This window comes from Trachypithecus francoisi, unplaced genomic scaffold (genome assembly GCF_009764315.1).
Source record: "Trachypithecus francoisi isolate TF-2019V2 unplaced genomic scaffold, Tfra_2.0 Lachesis_group10, whole genome shotgun sequence".
NCBI lineage: Eukaryota > Metazoa > Chordata > Mammalia > Primates > Cercopithecidae > Trachypithecus > Trachypithecus francoisi.
In genome coordinates this window covers 98,985,111-98,999,288 of record NW_022681455.1, presented here as the reverse complement: position 1 = coordinate 98,999,288, position 14,178 = coordinate 98,985,111, and the positions used below count along the sequence as shown (strand labels likewise).

The following is a 14,178-nucleotide window of genomic DNA, read 5'->3' as shown; positions in this document are numbered from 1 at the left end:
AAGTGTTCGTGTATAAAGATTAATGAATAGGACTCTCCTGTTCTGCAGAAAGCTCACAGTAGAACTCCTGTTGCAGGTTGCAGCTTTTCCGCTTGAGCTACATTTCTTTTGGTCCTCTGTATTTATCTTATATAATAGAGACCCCAGTTAGGTGCTAACTAGTTGTACAGTCCTGTCCAGTTTTTTGCATACATATATTTTAGGGGGACACTACTCTTTAACTTTGCTTATTGATTCTTGAGAGATACATTATTGTTGCATATATGCTGCATGCCTATATGTGGGATGGATTTAAGACAGCTTAAATTCAAGATATAACAAAATTGAATACCATCACTTCCAGAGCTCGGCAATAAAAGGACGGAAGCCTTTAGAGAAACATGTCACTGTGACAGACTCACAAACACGAGTAACGTCAAGCAGAGGCAGACAGCCAAACCAAATTAAGATAATACTTAACTCCAATGTAGTTTAGATTAATGGTTCTCAAAATGTAGGCTGGATACCCTTATGGTGTCAAGACCTTTTTAGGAGGGCTGTGAGGTCAAAATCTTTTTTTTTTTTTTTTTTTTTTTAAAGCAATAGAGTCTTGCTCTCTTACCCAGGCTGGAAGGCAGTGGCGCAATATCGGCTCACCACAACTTCCGCCTCCTGGGTTCAAGCGATTCTCCCACCTCAGCTCCCTGAGGAGCTGGGATTACAGGCACGTGCCACCACGCCCAGCTAATTTTTCTGTATTTTTAGTAGAGATGGGGTTTCACCATGTTGGCCAGGCTGTTCTTGAGCACCTCACCTCAAGCGATCCACTTGGCTCAGCCTCCCAAAGTGCTAGGATTACAGGCGTGAGCCACCCCACCCAGCCCAAAACTGTTTTCATCATAAAACAACATTTACATTTTTGGGCCTGTTCTGTCATGTGTACAGTTTCTCAGAGGTTACATGAAATACACTGTAACAAGTTGAACACAGAAGCAGAAATGAAAATCCAGTTGTCTTTTATTAAGCAAGACTTAGAGATCTGCAAAATGTAGAAAAAAGTAGTGATGAGTGTCACCAGAAAATAGTTCATGTTACTTATATTAGCATATAGTGGCTCTGTTTTTAAAAATGAATATTTAAAAAAACCTAATTTTTAATGTGGAAAATACTGAAATAAAACTCACAGAAATGAGAACTCTTCCGGGTCCCGAGAACCACTGCTTTAACACCAAAGATTAATTTGGAAGCCTCTGTCAGAAACCCAAACCCTAGCCAGTTAGAACTGTTTTCCCATGTTGGCCTTTCAGACTAAGTCAAGGTTTCTTAATTTCTAGGTCGCTATCTCTTTTTGAATGCAATTGCAAATCAGCTCCGGTACCCAAATAGCCACACTCACTACTTCAGTTGCACCATGCTGTACCTTTTTGCAGAGGCCAATACGGAAGCCATCCAAGAACAGATCACAAGGTAAGAAAGCAGCTTATTTTTTAAATGCTTCAAAAGGGTTTCCTTCATCTTAAATTCTTTTTTTTTTTTTAAATTCTCTATGCTTTCAGTGTTCAGTGAAAATCTGTTGTTTGGTTGGTTTGGGGTGTTTTTTTTTTTATTATTTTTTATTATTATTTATTTATTTATTTATTTTGGAGATGGAGTGTTGTTCTGTCACTGAGTCTGGAATGCAGTGGTGCGATCTTGGCTCACTGCAACCTCCACCTCCCAGGTTCAAGCGATTCTTGTGCCTTAGCCTCTCAAGTAGTTGGGATTCCAGGCGCCCGCCACCATGCCCAGCTAATTTTTGTATTTTAGTAGAGACGGGGTTTCACCATGTTGGCCAGGCTGGTCTTGAACTTCTGACCTCAAGTGATCCGCCCACCTCAGCCTCCCAAAATGCTGGCATTACAGGTGTGAGCCACTGCACCTGGCCTTCAGTGAAAATCTTTTACATGTCCAATAATGTGTTAAATGTGGGATACAATTGTGAGCAAAATGGTTGCTGCCCTCCTAATACTCATTCTGATTAACATGTATCACAAGTAGAGAATTATAAATTGTAATCATGCCTCAAATGAAAAGTAGTTTACACCACAAGGCACATTTTGATTAAAGGTCAGGAGTTTCTCTGAGGTGGTGGTAACCAGTCCTAAATCATGCATGCCTATGGAAGACTGTGTTAAGGACCTTGGACTTTTTCTCATTACCTCTCCGTTGAAAGCAGTAGCAATAACAGGAAATAACAATAGTTAGGAAATAACAATAGTTAGGAATCTGTTGCCAAATTGCCTAGACTATATATATAGCATTAGAGAGACTGTGATATATATATATATATATACACACACACACACACACACAAACACTTTAAAAATTGGGCTAGACTCTTAAAACTTGCTCATTTGCCTAATAGTACCTATGATGCCAAATATGGTATTCCTTTGATTTGTGTACTAAAATTTAGTATCTTATTGGATGCTTAGATGATGATAATCCATTTTGTTTATATAAAGCTGCAGTAAGTCTCCTTGGGCTTGTAATCTTTGTTATACTTCATGTACAGTTGGTACGTGAAAGGATATAAAAGCCAATACTGGCATTCAGAAAAATTTTACCAATTTACATGTGCACTAGCAATGTTAGAATTCTTTTGAGACAGAGTCTCGCTTTGTCGCCCAGGCTGGAGTGCAGTGACTCAATGTTGGCTCTCTACAACCTCTTCCTCCTGGGTTCAAGCAATTCTCTGCCTCAGCCTCCTGAGTAGCTGGGATTATAGGCACCTGCCACGATGCCTGGCTAATTTGTTGCATTTTTAGTAGAGACGGGGTTTCACCATCTTGGCCAGGCTGGTCTTGAACTCCTGACCTTGTGATCCACCCGTCTCGGCCTCCCAGAGTACTGGGATTACAGGCGTGAGCCACCACGTCCAGCCTGCAGTGTTAGAATTCTTATTTTCTATTTCCTTACTTTTCATTGAGAGTGAGCTTGCTTGCTTATTATTTGAGACAGTCTCTGTTACCCAGGCTGGAGTATAGTGGCATGATCTCGGCCCACCACAACCTCCCACCTACCAGGTTCAAGTGATTCTCCTGCTTCAGCCTCCGACTGCTGGGATTACAGGCATGTGCCACCATGCCTAATTTTTGTATTTGTAGCAGAGACGTGGTTTCACTATGTTGGCCAGGCTGGTCTTGAACTCCTAACCTCAGGTGATCCACCTGCCTCAGCCTCCCAAAGTGCTGGGATTACAGGCATGAGCCACTATGCCTGGCCTGGGAGCTCATTCTGGAAATTACTACTTTTTGTACTAACTTTGTGTGCCATGTTAAGCCCACTCTGGGCTTTATGTGGCTTCCTCCCCCCCATCACCCCTTATTCTGAACAGCTCTGAGGTAGATACCATTATCTGCACTTTACATTAATACTAAGTCTTCTAGGGCTAAGAGCAAGGCTCAAACCCAGCTATTCCATCCCGTGCCATGTGGAGTATATTGATTAATCCACCTGTCTTTACTACTAAAGGTGAAAACTTTTGCCTGTGGTTTAATAATCAGGGAGAAGTTAGAAAAAAGGGTAACGGAAGAATAATCATGAATTTGTATGCTTCTCTGCATTAACTAGCTCTTTTCTCCCCTTTCCCAGAGTTCTCTTGGAACGGTTGATTGTAAATAGGCCACATCCTTGGGGTCTTCTTATTACCTTCATTGAGCTGATTAAAAACCCAGCATTTAAGTTCTGGAACCATGAATTTGTACACTGTGCCCCAGAAATCGAAAAGTGAGTTCAAAGTAATTTTTTAATTGTCTAGGAATGAGACTGGAGACTGAAAACCTTATTTGTCTCTAGGTTGGGTCAGTGATTAGTAGTTGAATGAGATGCAGGTATTATTAGGCCTACTCTTTAACCACAGATTTGTAACTGTGTTCATCCTTCAGGTTATTCCAGTCGGTCGCACAGTGCTGCATGGGACAGAAGCAGGCCCAGCAAGTAATGGAAGGGACAGGTGCCAGTTAGATGAAACTGCATCTCCGTTGTACGTGTGTCAGCCTAGAGGTCTCACTGCACCGAGTTCACAGACTGACTGAAGAATCCTTTCAGCTCTTCCTGACTTTCCCAGCCCTTTGGTTTGCGGGTATCTGCCCCAACTACTGTTGGGATCAGCCTCCTGTCTTATGTGGGCACGTTCCAAAGTTTAAATGCATTTTTTTGACTCTTGGCCAAAATTTAGAAGATGCTGTGAATATCATTTTGAACTTGTGTAAATACATGAAAGAGAAAACCTTTGTCTGGAACTTCTTGGCTTTGTGCAAGCTGTGTCCAAGGCAAGTACATAAACTGGTACCTTGTAATAAAGAGGCAGCTGATGCCATGCACTTGTCTGAGGGCATAGCTCCATGTCCTCTGACATTCCTGGTATCCCAAAGAATAGCAAAAAGCCAGTTTAAATATTATGTAACTTATTTTTTTAATGTGGACAGGGGACCTTAAAAATCACTAAGTTATTAAAAATGTGGATGTGCTAGAATTTGATATGTCTGGGAACATGGGAAGGGCTCACAATTGGAATCCCATGAGTTTCTGTTTTTCTCGACCCAAACCCATTCCAAAGCTGACTGCATTTGTACCATCTTACTTATTTTGGGGATTATACACCTCAGCCGCGTGAGATGGGGGTCAGCTCTTTATATAAAGGGAAACCAGACCAGGTCTAAAGCCCACCCCCTACCCTCACCCCTACATCCCTCTTCTGAAACTTAAAAACAGTGGGAATATAGGAAAGGGAACCAAATCTCATTAATTGTTCTCCCCATTACCCCACTGAATGGCCATACAGGCTAAGCTGAATAATGACAAAGTTGAAAGGACCAATACAGCCCCTTTTATAAGGGTTTTGAATGTTTTGCAAATGTATTGGTCCCTGTGTTGTATTTTGTAGCCTTTTCCCGGGCTTCAGCTCCCCTACTTCTTGTATGTGTATGCATACTGTAGCTAACCATTAAAGTCATGACACACACGAGTCCACTGTGCCTTTCTCAGTAGCAGCAGCCAGTGCTGGTGGTGAGGAGGAAAAGTGGACAGTCCAGCCTTGCAGGCCTTGGGGCCATGGGGAACCATCAACTACCTGCTGAATGATAGGTCATTCCCACTAACTAAGCTGGCATGTTTAAGGAAACTATTTTTCTTCCTATTTCAACACTGGAAAATTGCTGGAGCAGGTTTCTCTGGTTAAACAGAATTTAAAATGCCCAGTTTTAATACCCCCAGGTATTTTGGTATTTTTTCTTTTTAAAGAAAATGAGTAGATTTGTATTTTAAAACTTAACCCACTTAAAATTTGCCTTACCTTTCATGACAAGTTTTACAGCCAGAGAGGACAAAACAGTTCAAAATTAAATAATTGAAGTCCTCTTTGAGTGATGTCTTAGGGTTTATTCCCTGAGGGGTGGTTTGTGCCACATAGAGTGTACTTCGGGTAACTGATCATTGAGTGCCAGTTACACAGCTTATTAAATCCAGTCTTTTAAATAAAGGTTAAGTGATTTCCTCAAACTAGACTTAGATTTAAACCAGGGTCTACCTCCAAAGTCTATTATTAAATGCTGAAACACAACAAGACGACGCACTACCACCATATTTCCACTGGCTTTGGTTAAAACTGAGAACAAAATAGCTGTAACATGCTTTAACAATTAGCAGTGATTCCCAAGTCTGCTGTTCTCAATCCTAAAACACATCACCCTTACCTCAGTTTATCCTAGCACACTACCTTTGCTACTTTTCCTCTTGGTGCTTAATAAGAAAAAGATCCAAATTTTCCCCTTTTTCAAACATCAATGAGTACTAGCTTAGAATAAAAGTTCTTACTGCTGTTCCTTCAGGAAACAGGGAAACTGCTAACTTGTGTCAGTTCCAACAACTGATGTAAGATCATCTTCTGACCATAGCGAACCTGTAAGGCTTGCTGTTCCCTCCAGCTGAGTCTGGCATAGACTTCCTTATTACTGAGTAAATCTTGGTCAGTTTTTAAGTCTGTGGCATAGGTCTGTAAGGTCAATAGAACACTGTTTCGAAGCAGCTGTCTCCACGATGCTTTGAGCTTGGGAATATTTGTGATCGTCAGGCTGCCCTCTTCCCTTTTATTATCTCCCCCTCCATCCTGGTCTTTAAGCTCTCTGAACTCCTCAGCAGGCATGCACAGTACCTAGAAACAACCACAGAGCCCTTTAATTCGGATGTACTACTTTTGTACTTCCGAAATGATTCAGGAGATTAAACCCATCTTAGCATTTATTAAAAACCCCACATTTCCTCATCTTCTAGCTGTTTTGCTTTAAATGCTTAGATTATCAGCATTAAATGGCCATTTTCAGCCCTTTACCTTTAGTGTGGTGATCAGCTCCTCTTCAGTTAGCACCTCCTCCCTCCCTATCACAAAGGCTCCTTCTTCCCCTACCATCTCCAGTTTGCATAGGAAATCCCAGCGCTCATACGCTAGGAGCCTTTCAGCTTCAGTTTTTGTTCCTGTAGATGAAATAGCAATGTGAAAAGCTCAGTACACCCAATGGCTCATTTTTTCTTTAATCTGCCACCCAGTCTACAAAGTCAACTGCTATTTAGCAAAGCTGTTTAACCTGAGGTGTGGGTATAGACACACCATCAGTGTCAAATATTGAGTTAATGATACACTCACCCTGTAATGCTGCCTCACGAACTGTCACCATCTGAATGTCAGCTGTGTCATCTGTGTTGTCAGGATATGGTTCAACAAAACCGTACATATGAATCAGTTGCCAATTAGCCATTTGCCCATAAGTGTTGAAAATCTCATGGCCTTTAGGAATGGGCTGAGTGGCTACCATCCGAAGACAATTCTGAGGTGAAAGGGAGAAGCTGGGGCCATGCCTTTCACGGGCCAGCCCCATGAAGATTACTTCCACTTAAGAGCCTTTAGCAGGTGTAGTTCAGCCATGGGACTGATGCTGTTAGCTACCAAAGTTCTACCTTTAGTTCCTGTTAGACCCTGAACTGTGAAACAAAAAAAGGTTAGACTAACTTTAAAAGGCCAGCTTCATGTTTAAGTGGGTGGATTTCTGCACAGTCCTCTTCAGCACTTAAAAAGTTGCTAGCTTTAAAAATGAAATTTTTGGCTGGGCGCAGTGGCTCACACCTGTAATCCCAGCACTTTGGGAGGCCAAGGTGGGTGGATCATCTGAGGTCAGGAGTTCCAAGACCAGCCTGGCCAACATGGCGAAACTCTGTCCCTACTAAAAAATACAAAAATTAGTCGGGCATGGTGGCGGGAGCCTGTAATCCCAGCTACTCGGGAGGCTGAGGCAGGGAGAATTGCTTGAATCCGGGAGGCGGAAGTTGCAGTGAGCTGAGATCACGCCACTGCACTCCAGCGTGGGTGACACAGCGAGACTCCTTCTCGGCAGGGGGGAAATGAAACTTTCGCAGATCGAAGTGGGAAAAGAAAATGGAGGCAAGGATTAAGAAATAACCATACTTAACTAATTTTCCATTCTATAAATGTGTCATCTTTTCAGGCAACTTTCCGTATAGAACAGAGCTGGTATAAACACAGCTTTATACCAGTTCTAGGATCATCTTAGACCTCTGGCCTGTGAATGTCCTCATCCCTACAAAACACGGAGACTATCACTGTTCCAGGCTGCTATCCACAGAGCCACACACCGTCTGGGCTCACTGATGTGATCAGCCAGCAGGGAACGAAACACGGCTAGGCAGACCACCCACTATCTAGCACTAAATAAATGATGGGATCGTTTATCAGAGGGCTAACCCCAACTTACTCTGAGGACTTTAAAATGTTTGGCATTCAAATGATTCTACAGTAATAAGCACACCAGAAGTACATACGGAAGGAGCTGATTTCACCTACTCATTTTGTAGCACTAGTAAGAGAATGGAGCCTAAGACACAATGGCTTGAATCATGCTCAGTGCACCAATAAGAACTCCACTCACCACAGAATATTCTAAATTGGCATTGTGATTGGCTAAGTGGTTTAGTATGTCTGCAGCAGGCACCATCACTGGGGAGTTGGGCTCCTTTTCATCCTCCTCTTCTTCCAATGGTTCCTGAAAGCTGCCATTGACAGAACCTGGCTAAGGCCCTGTCTTGGGTGAGGGACTGGGGGTGGATTTCACCGTTTTTCCCCTTTTGTCCCTCTCTACAGTTCTAAAGAAAAGGGTTCCGTCCTCTGAGGCTCCACCCACTGACCTATAGGCCATCACAACGGCCACGAGCTGATGGTAGAGTTCTAGGGAGCGAACCCTGAGGCTGAAGAGATCGGGGTGGGCTTCCATGAAGGGCAGCACGATGGAGTGGTACTCGCTGCGGATGTTGGCCAAATCCTTCTCCACGGCCTCAGGTACGCCTGTGCCCTGCAGCAGGCACCGGCGCTCCTCCTCTGGCCTGCAGGGACACCCACACCCAGGTTCCCTTCATCCCTTCACACACTTGACTGGGCAGGACTGGTGCACGGGCGGGTGGCGGGGAAACTTCCTGCAGCAGGATACGGTGCAGGCGTTCCCCAACCCCTCCCAAAGTTCTCACCAGAACATCGGGTGCTCCAAGCTGCCCAGCTCGGGCCAGAGCGCAAAGTACGGCCTCCAGCGTGAGGCCGGGGCCTGAAGCTCGTGGAGGAGCGCCAGTAGCAGTGGCACCCAGCCCGACTGGCTCTGCAGCGCGCCTTGCTCTGAGGGAGACACAGGTGTGAGCGCCCCGGCGCGGCCTCGCGGGCCCGCCCCGCCCAGCCCCAGAGCCCTAGCCCGCCGCCGTGCCCACCTCGCTCCAGCAGGCCGCCGATGGAGCAGGTGTGCTGCGACAGAAGCGCGGCCCGCGGTACCACGAACAGCAGCTCTCCGGCCTGCAGGCTCTCCCGGGCCACCATGCCGTAGCCGGCCACCGTGCCCTGCCGGCTGACCGCCACCTGAGTAGGAGGAGGGCTGGTCAGGCCAGCCCGCGCCCCGCCGCGGGTCCTCCGCCCGCCGGCTCGCTCGCTCACCTTGGGACTCAGCTCCAGCCCCACCCGCCGGCACCAGTTCAGGAAGCCGGCCACAGGATCCGGGTCGCCGCCGTCCACGGGCCCCGCCACCTGAGACAAGTGTGCGCAGTGACCAGGCCCGGCCCTAGAGAGCCCGCTGGGAACGGCAGTAGACCGCGGCGCGCGCACGCGCGCGCAAAACGGGCTTTGGGTGGAGGTGGGGACTAGAGGAGGGGGGCGCGGGACCCGCGGGAGGGGGCGCAGGCGCACAGCCCTAAGGGCGGAGGAGGGGTGAGGCGCGAAAGGAGAAGGCTGGACCCCGCACCCGCCACTCACCCGTGGGCGCTTCGTCTGGGTCGCCATGGTCTGAAAGCGAGCCGCCCCGTGGGCCCGTGGAGCTCGCGGCCACTTCCGGCGTCTCTGGCCCCGCCCCGGCGCCGGAACCACGTGGTGCCTGTTTTGGCGTCCACGCTGCAGATTGACCCGGCTGGAATCGTTCCTACTGAAAACATCTTGAGTCCATTATCTCCAATTGCACTTGCGCGGTCCGAGTGCAGAAGGAGCGTCCCGTGCCGCTTGGAGCCTGGTTCTAAGCCAGGTACAACCTGGCCTTTGGTCTGTCCCCGAGGGCTGAGGCTTCTTTTTTTTTTTTTTTTTTTTTTTTTTTTTTTTTTTTTTTTTTTTTTTTTTTTTGAGACGGAGTCTCGCTCTGTCGCCCAGGCTAGAGTGCTGTGGCCGGATCTCAGCTCACTGCAAGCTCCGCCTCCCGGGTTCACGCCATTCTCCTGCCTCCGAGGCTTCTTGCGGTCTGGGTGTAGGAACAAAATACGGTTTCTGGATCGGAAGCCGAGGGTCTGGCGGCCGGCCGGTGGTGAGCGACGCATCTGGGCGGCCAGCGACCTCCTGATCTCGACCCCTTGTTACCGATGGCCATGGAATCGTTTTACTGGTGGTATGCTTTCAGAGCAGTTTTCGTGTGTGTTTCCGCATAGCGTGGCCTAGAGGGCTCCTGGATCTAGAATAGATCCTCTCTGTCCTTATTTGCCAGTACATCCTCGTTTTTTAATCTACTGCGTAGCACGTGGTGGGTTTTATTAGCTGACATGGTAAGGACTCAATATCTACCTATTGGGTAAATAAATGAATAAAACAAATGGTGGTTAAACCTGGGGAAGTAGCATGCTGTTAAATTTAAGAAAATGAGGCTGTGAATATAGAGGTTACAGGAATGGGTTTTGAAACCAAGCAACGCCGGAGCTCAACATTCAGTTTTTGTTTTTGTTTTTCTTTTTTGGGGAGGTGGGGAGACGGAGTCTCGCTCTGTCGCCCAGGCTGGAGTGCGTGGTGCAATCTCGGCTCACTGCAACCTCCACCTCCCGGGTTCAAGCAATTTTGCCTCAGCCTCCTGAGTAGCCGGGACTACAGGCGTACGCTGCCACGCCCAGCTCATTTTTTGTATTTATTTTTAGTAGGGTCGGGGTTTCACCGCGTTGCCCAGGCTGGTCTTGAACTCCTGAGCTCAGGCAATCCGCCCGCCTCGGCCTCCCAAAGTGCTAGGATTACAGGCGTGAGCCACCGCGCCTGGCCTTGTCTATTATTAAGGCAGATCCTTTTTCCTGAAGCTTAGTCTCCTCACCTGCGAAACTAAGACAATACCTACCCTGTAGGATTAATGTAAGGATTGGTATGTTGACTAAAGAAAAAATACTAAGCTTTTAAATAATTAAAATTAGTTTTATTTAGAAGCCTGTAGCCCAGGAGTAATCTTGTGAGGCTGCTGTAACAGGGTATTTTAGTTTAGGTTATATGTAGTTGAAGATTTAGTATGTGTAAAATCATATCAAAGTTTAGGGATAAGTATATCTGGTTATAGATTGCAGAAGTATAATCATTAACCCTGTCAGACATGATTGTATGTTTAGGAGAAGGCAAAGAACAGGTCATTTGTCTTTGAAGGAATGTAGTGACTCAGTCAAGAGATTTGGAGGGCAGGGGTGTTTTGTTTTGTTTTTAAGGCATTTTTTTTCTGGAGAGCTGTATTTTTTGTTTTGAGACAGAGTCTCACTCTGTCACCCAGGCTGGAGTCCCGTGGCATGATCTCCGCTCACTACCACCTCTGCCTCCCGTGTTCAAGAGATTCTTCTGCTTCAGCCTCCCAAGTAGCTGGGATTACAGGCACGTGCCACCACACCCGGCTAATTTTTCTATTTTTAGTAGAGATGGGGTTTCACCGTGTTGCCCAGACTGGTCTTTAACTGCTGGCCTCAAGTGATCTGCCCGCCTCAGCCTCCCAAAGTGCTGGGATTACAGGCTTGAGCCACCGCGCCTGGCTGAAGAGAGCTGTATTTTGTCACAGAGTCAGGGGTTTAAGCAGAAATTAGCACATAAGGCTTGTAATGTGTGTCACACTCTCCTCTCACTGGTAAAATAATGTGACATATACTGGAAATAGAAAGATGGGTGGAGACCATCCTCTCCTAGCACCCTCACCCCAAACCAAGCAGCACCAGCAGCCCCTGCCCAAACATTCTGTCGCTCCAAAAGCTTCCCACGATGGGCATGGCATCACCACACTGGAATTCTTAGGTTCTTTATTAGTTTTTCAGCACAGTTAACTCTTTCTACGTTGACTAGAGTTTTGTTTTACATTTTGTCATCTCATGACAGCAGCCACCAGAATACACAGAATTAGGCTCTTTGTGTGGAGAAGAAAATAATAAACATTAAAAGTTCACCTTGACCAAAGAGACAACCTCCAGAGGACCACCACACATGGGAGGACCCAATGTACACACACACACACATCTATATATATAATGTATAGATATTTATAGATATTTCATCTGGAAACAGCAAAAAACAAAAAAAATTCCAAGATTTGCAGTGCTATCTACAGTAAGAGGGATGAATTCTACCAGCTTTCAACCAGTCACATTCAGTATTCAGAAGAAGCACATGAGGGGGTAGAACTCGGCACAAACTAACACACCACCAGGCTAGTCATGGCTTAAGATTACAGAAGGGGGGGTGATGTGTGTAGAGGAAATACGCATGTAGGTGTCCTCTCAGCCTCAGAACACACGCCACAACCCTCCTCCTCCACAGCATCTTCATGTTTTCATTGCTCTCTCCCCTCTGTTTTGAGGTTTGTGACCATTGGTTTAGGGTCTGAGACAAATGGCTCTGGTTTCTGGGCCGCAGGATGCTATGGGGTAAGGTGGGTGGATGGAAAGCATACAACACAGTCCTGGGCTTCAGGGGACAGCAGGGGGCTGGGGTGTGGGGGAAGCCTTTCTCCTCTACCTGGCTCTTGTTCGTGTCCAGAATCATCAGCCCCCAGTAAGCCCCAGCCCTGGGGCCTATGGGGTATGGGACTGTGGAACTCTCGCTGCCTTGGGCCAGTTGACTGAATCAACTCTCTCTTCCTTAGCGATGCTTCCGGGACACGCTGGCACAGCCTGGCCAGAGCTCTGCCTGAAACACCACACTGCGACTGATGGCGTTGCCCTCTGGGGAACCTGGGGGCAAAAAAGGGGTCTCCAGGAACTCAGCTACCCCTGCCTCTGGCTACCTGCGGGCTCCCAAAGGCAGTCACCACGAAGTTCTCAGGGCACACATGCCACACATGGGCTCTCTCTTCCTTTTCCCTCACCCCCAGTCAGGTCACTGTGGGGACAGAGGACCAGGCAACTTCTGCCTCTGGGAGGCCTTGGCTCAGAAATGGGAGAGGGCCAGGAGGTGGCAGAGTGTGGGCTGGAAGGGACAGTCTGTGGGGTTCCTGCCCTTACGGTTCTCCATGTTCTGTCTTCCTTGGACAGAGAAACCCCCTGATGCCCCTGCCTGCCTGGCCCTACAGCACCAGCTGGGCCCAGAGAGCACCAGGAAAGTGGCTGCCTGGTCCGAGTGCCCCCTTGTGGCTATTGTCCAGATGATTGTCACATGTGCTATGAGACAGAAACGGGTGTGCTTGGTGGAGAGTAGGGGAAGGGGTCTCCCAGGGCCCCCACGCCAGTGCCTGAGCTGGCCCTGCACCCCTGTGGGCCCAGTAACCACCCTCTCGAAGCCTCTCCCATCTGCAAACATGCCTGCCCAAGGGCTCACCCAGGAATGGCCTGGATCCTTAGAGAATCTCCCTCCCTGTGGCCCTGCTCTCCTATGCCTGGGCCGCAGGGAGTGAGATGAGAAGGGTCAAGTCGGCCAAGTTACCACGGAGAGTGAGAAGGGGTGGGGAGGAGTGAGCCCCTCAAAACACCTGGAGACTGTTCCGCTGAAGGATCTAAGATAGAGCCCCTCATTTTTTTCAAACAGAACCCCATTTCCTCCCCTTTGCCCTCACAAAAATAAACTAAAGGGAACATGAGTCGGCGCAAGGATGGCGGTGGGGCCTCGACGTGGGCGGACAGGTGGGCGTCGTCAGCGGGATCGAGGGCTTCAACAGGACACCTCCATGGTGTGGTTGACCTGGCCCAGCCCCTCGCTGCTCTCCGAGTGGGTGCAGGCCTGTGGGCGGCTGCCATCCACCGAGCTGGCACTGGTGAGGGATGCAGTGCGGGAGCGTGCCAGGCGGGTCATGCTAGCCGAGGGCACTGTGGACAGAGACAGGGTGGGCCTGAGGACTGGCGGGCAGTGCCAGGCGCCTCTGGTGGGAAAAGTAGGCTGCAAGCAAAGCGGCTAGCGAACCGTTCCTTGAAGGCACAAAGGGCCCCTCCCGAGCCAGGAGGCTGGCGACAGCTGTCGGGCCGGGGGCATGCAGGGCCAGCGACAGTGAGTGGGCCTAGGGGGCTGTGGCCAGCAGGGCCCTCTCAAGCAGCTGACCAGGCAGCCCTGAGCAGCTGGTGCAGGGAGGTGCTGGGTTTCCAGCTGTGCCTCCCTCGAGGATGCTGGTGGAGAAGTAGGACTGCTTCTGTAAAGGAGGACACGAAGCGGTGGTCACCCTCAATTCAGACTCTGCCCTTATTCGGAGTTTTACAAGCAAGACTTGCGGGCAGCAAACTCTACCCTCCTGAACGCTCCTGGCCACCTCTGGCTCAGGCAGGGCCAGACCTGGGCTCTACCTCTAAGGAGGGTCTGTTTCCAATCCCCAGAGCTCTGGAAGCCACGCAGCTCATGACAACCTAGAAGCAAGACTGCTCTGCAACCCAGCCAACCTAGAGGCCAAGTCTGCAGAAAAACAAGAATCTGTGGGGTTTCTGAGTTGA

General features: G+C 48.2%; 3 protein-coding genes across 25 annotated transcripts in view; 1 reads left to right on the top strand and 2 right to left on the bottom strand.

Moving 5' to 3' along the window:
* Positions 1–4,254, top strand: part of CNOT1 (CCR4-NOT transcription complex subunit 1) — a 112,637-nt gene extending 108,383 nt beyond the window's left edge. For 4 of the 6 annotated variants that reach the window (XM_033218631.1, XM_033218628.1, XM_033218629.1 and 1 more), the window contains exons 47-49: positions 1,314–1,446; positions 3,613–3,747; positions 3,906–4,249. In XM_033218631.1, the coding sequence (XP_033074522.1) occupies positions 1,314–1,446; positions 3,613–3,747; positions 3,906–3,984 (347 nt within the window). In that variant the 3' untranslated portion in view covers positions 3,985–4,249. Of the gene's footprint in view, positions 1–1,313; positions 1,447–3,612; positions 3,748–3,905 lie in introns of all 6 variants that reach the window. The other 2 variants (XM_033218632.1, XM_033218630.1) reach the window with 1 other exon arrangement.
* Positions 4,255–4,416: 162 nt separating this feature from the next.
* Positions 4,417–9,517, bottom strand: SETD6 (SET domain containing 6, protein lysine methyltransferase). Of its 5 annotated transcripts, XM_033218637.1 has the most exons (9): positions 9,317–9,501; positions 9,002–9,091; positions 8,782–8,926; positions 8,551–8,692; positions 8,215–8,409; positions 7,959–8,079; positions 6,662–6,842; positions 6,350–6,492; positions 4,417–6,172 (listed from the first exon to the last, which is right to left on the bottom strand). In XM_033218637.1, the coding sequence occupies exons 1-9, from the start codon at positions 9,341–9,343 to the stop codon at positions 5,846–5,848; spliced, it is 1,371 nt and encodes a 456-aa protein (XP_033074528.1). In that variant the 5' UTR covers positions 9,344–9,501; the 3' UTR covers positions 4,417–5,845. The 5 variants fall into 5 exon arrangements, with proteins under 5 accessions (XP_033074528.1, XP_033074526.1, XP_033074530.1 ...); XM_033218635.1 differs by having other exon boundaries at positions 5,145–6,172; positions 9,002–9,510; XM_033218639.1 differs by lacking the exon at positions 9,002–9,091 and having other exon boundaries at positions 5,145–6,172.
* Positions 9,518–11,554: 2,037 nt separating this feature from the next.
* NDRG4 (NDRG family member 4) overlaps positions 11,555–14,178 on the bottom strand; it is a 52,533-nt gene continuing 49,909 nt past the window's right edge. For 13 of the 14 annotated variants that reach the window (XM_033218643.1, XM_033218654.1, XM_033218652.1 and 10 more), the window contains one exon: positions 11,555–13,566. In XM_033218643.1, the coding sequence (XP_033074534.1) occupies positions 13,412–13,566 (155 nt within the window). In that variant the 3' untranslated portion in view covers positions 11,555–13,411. The other variant, XM_033218646.1, reaches the window with a different exon arrangement.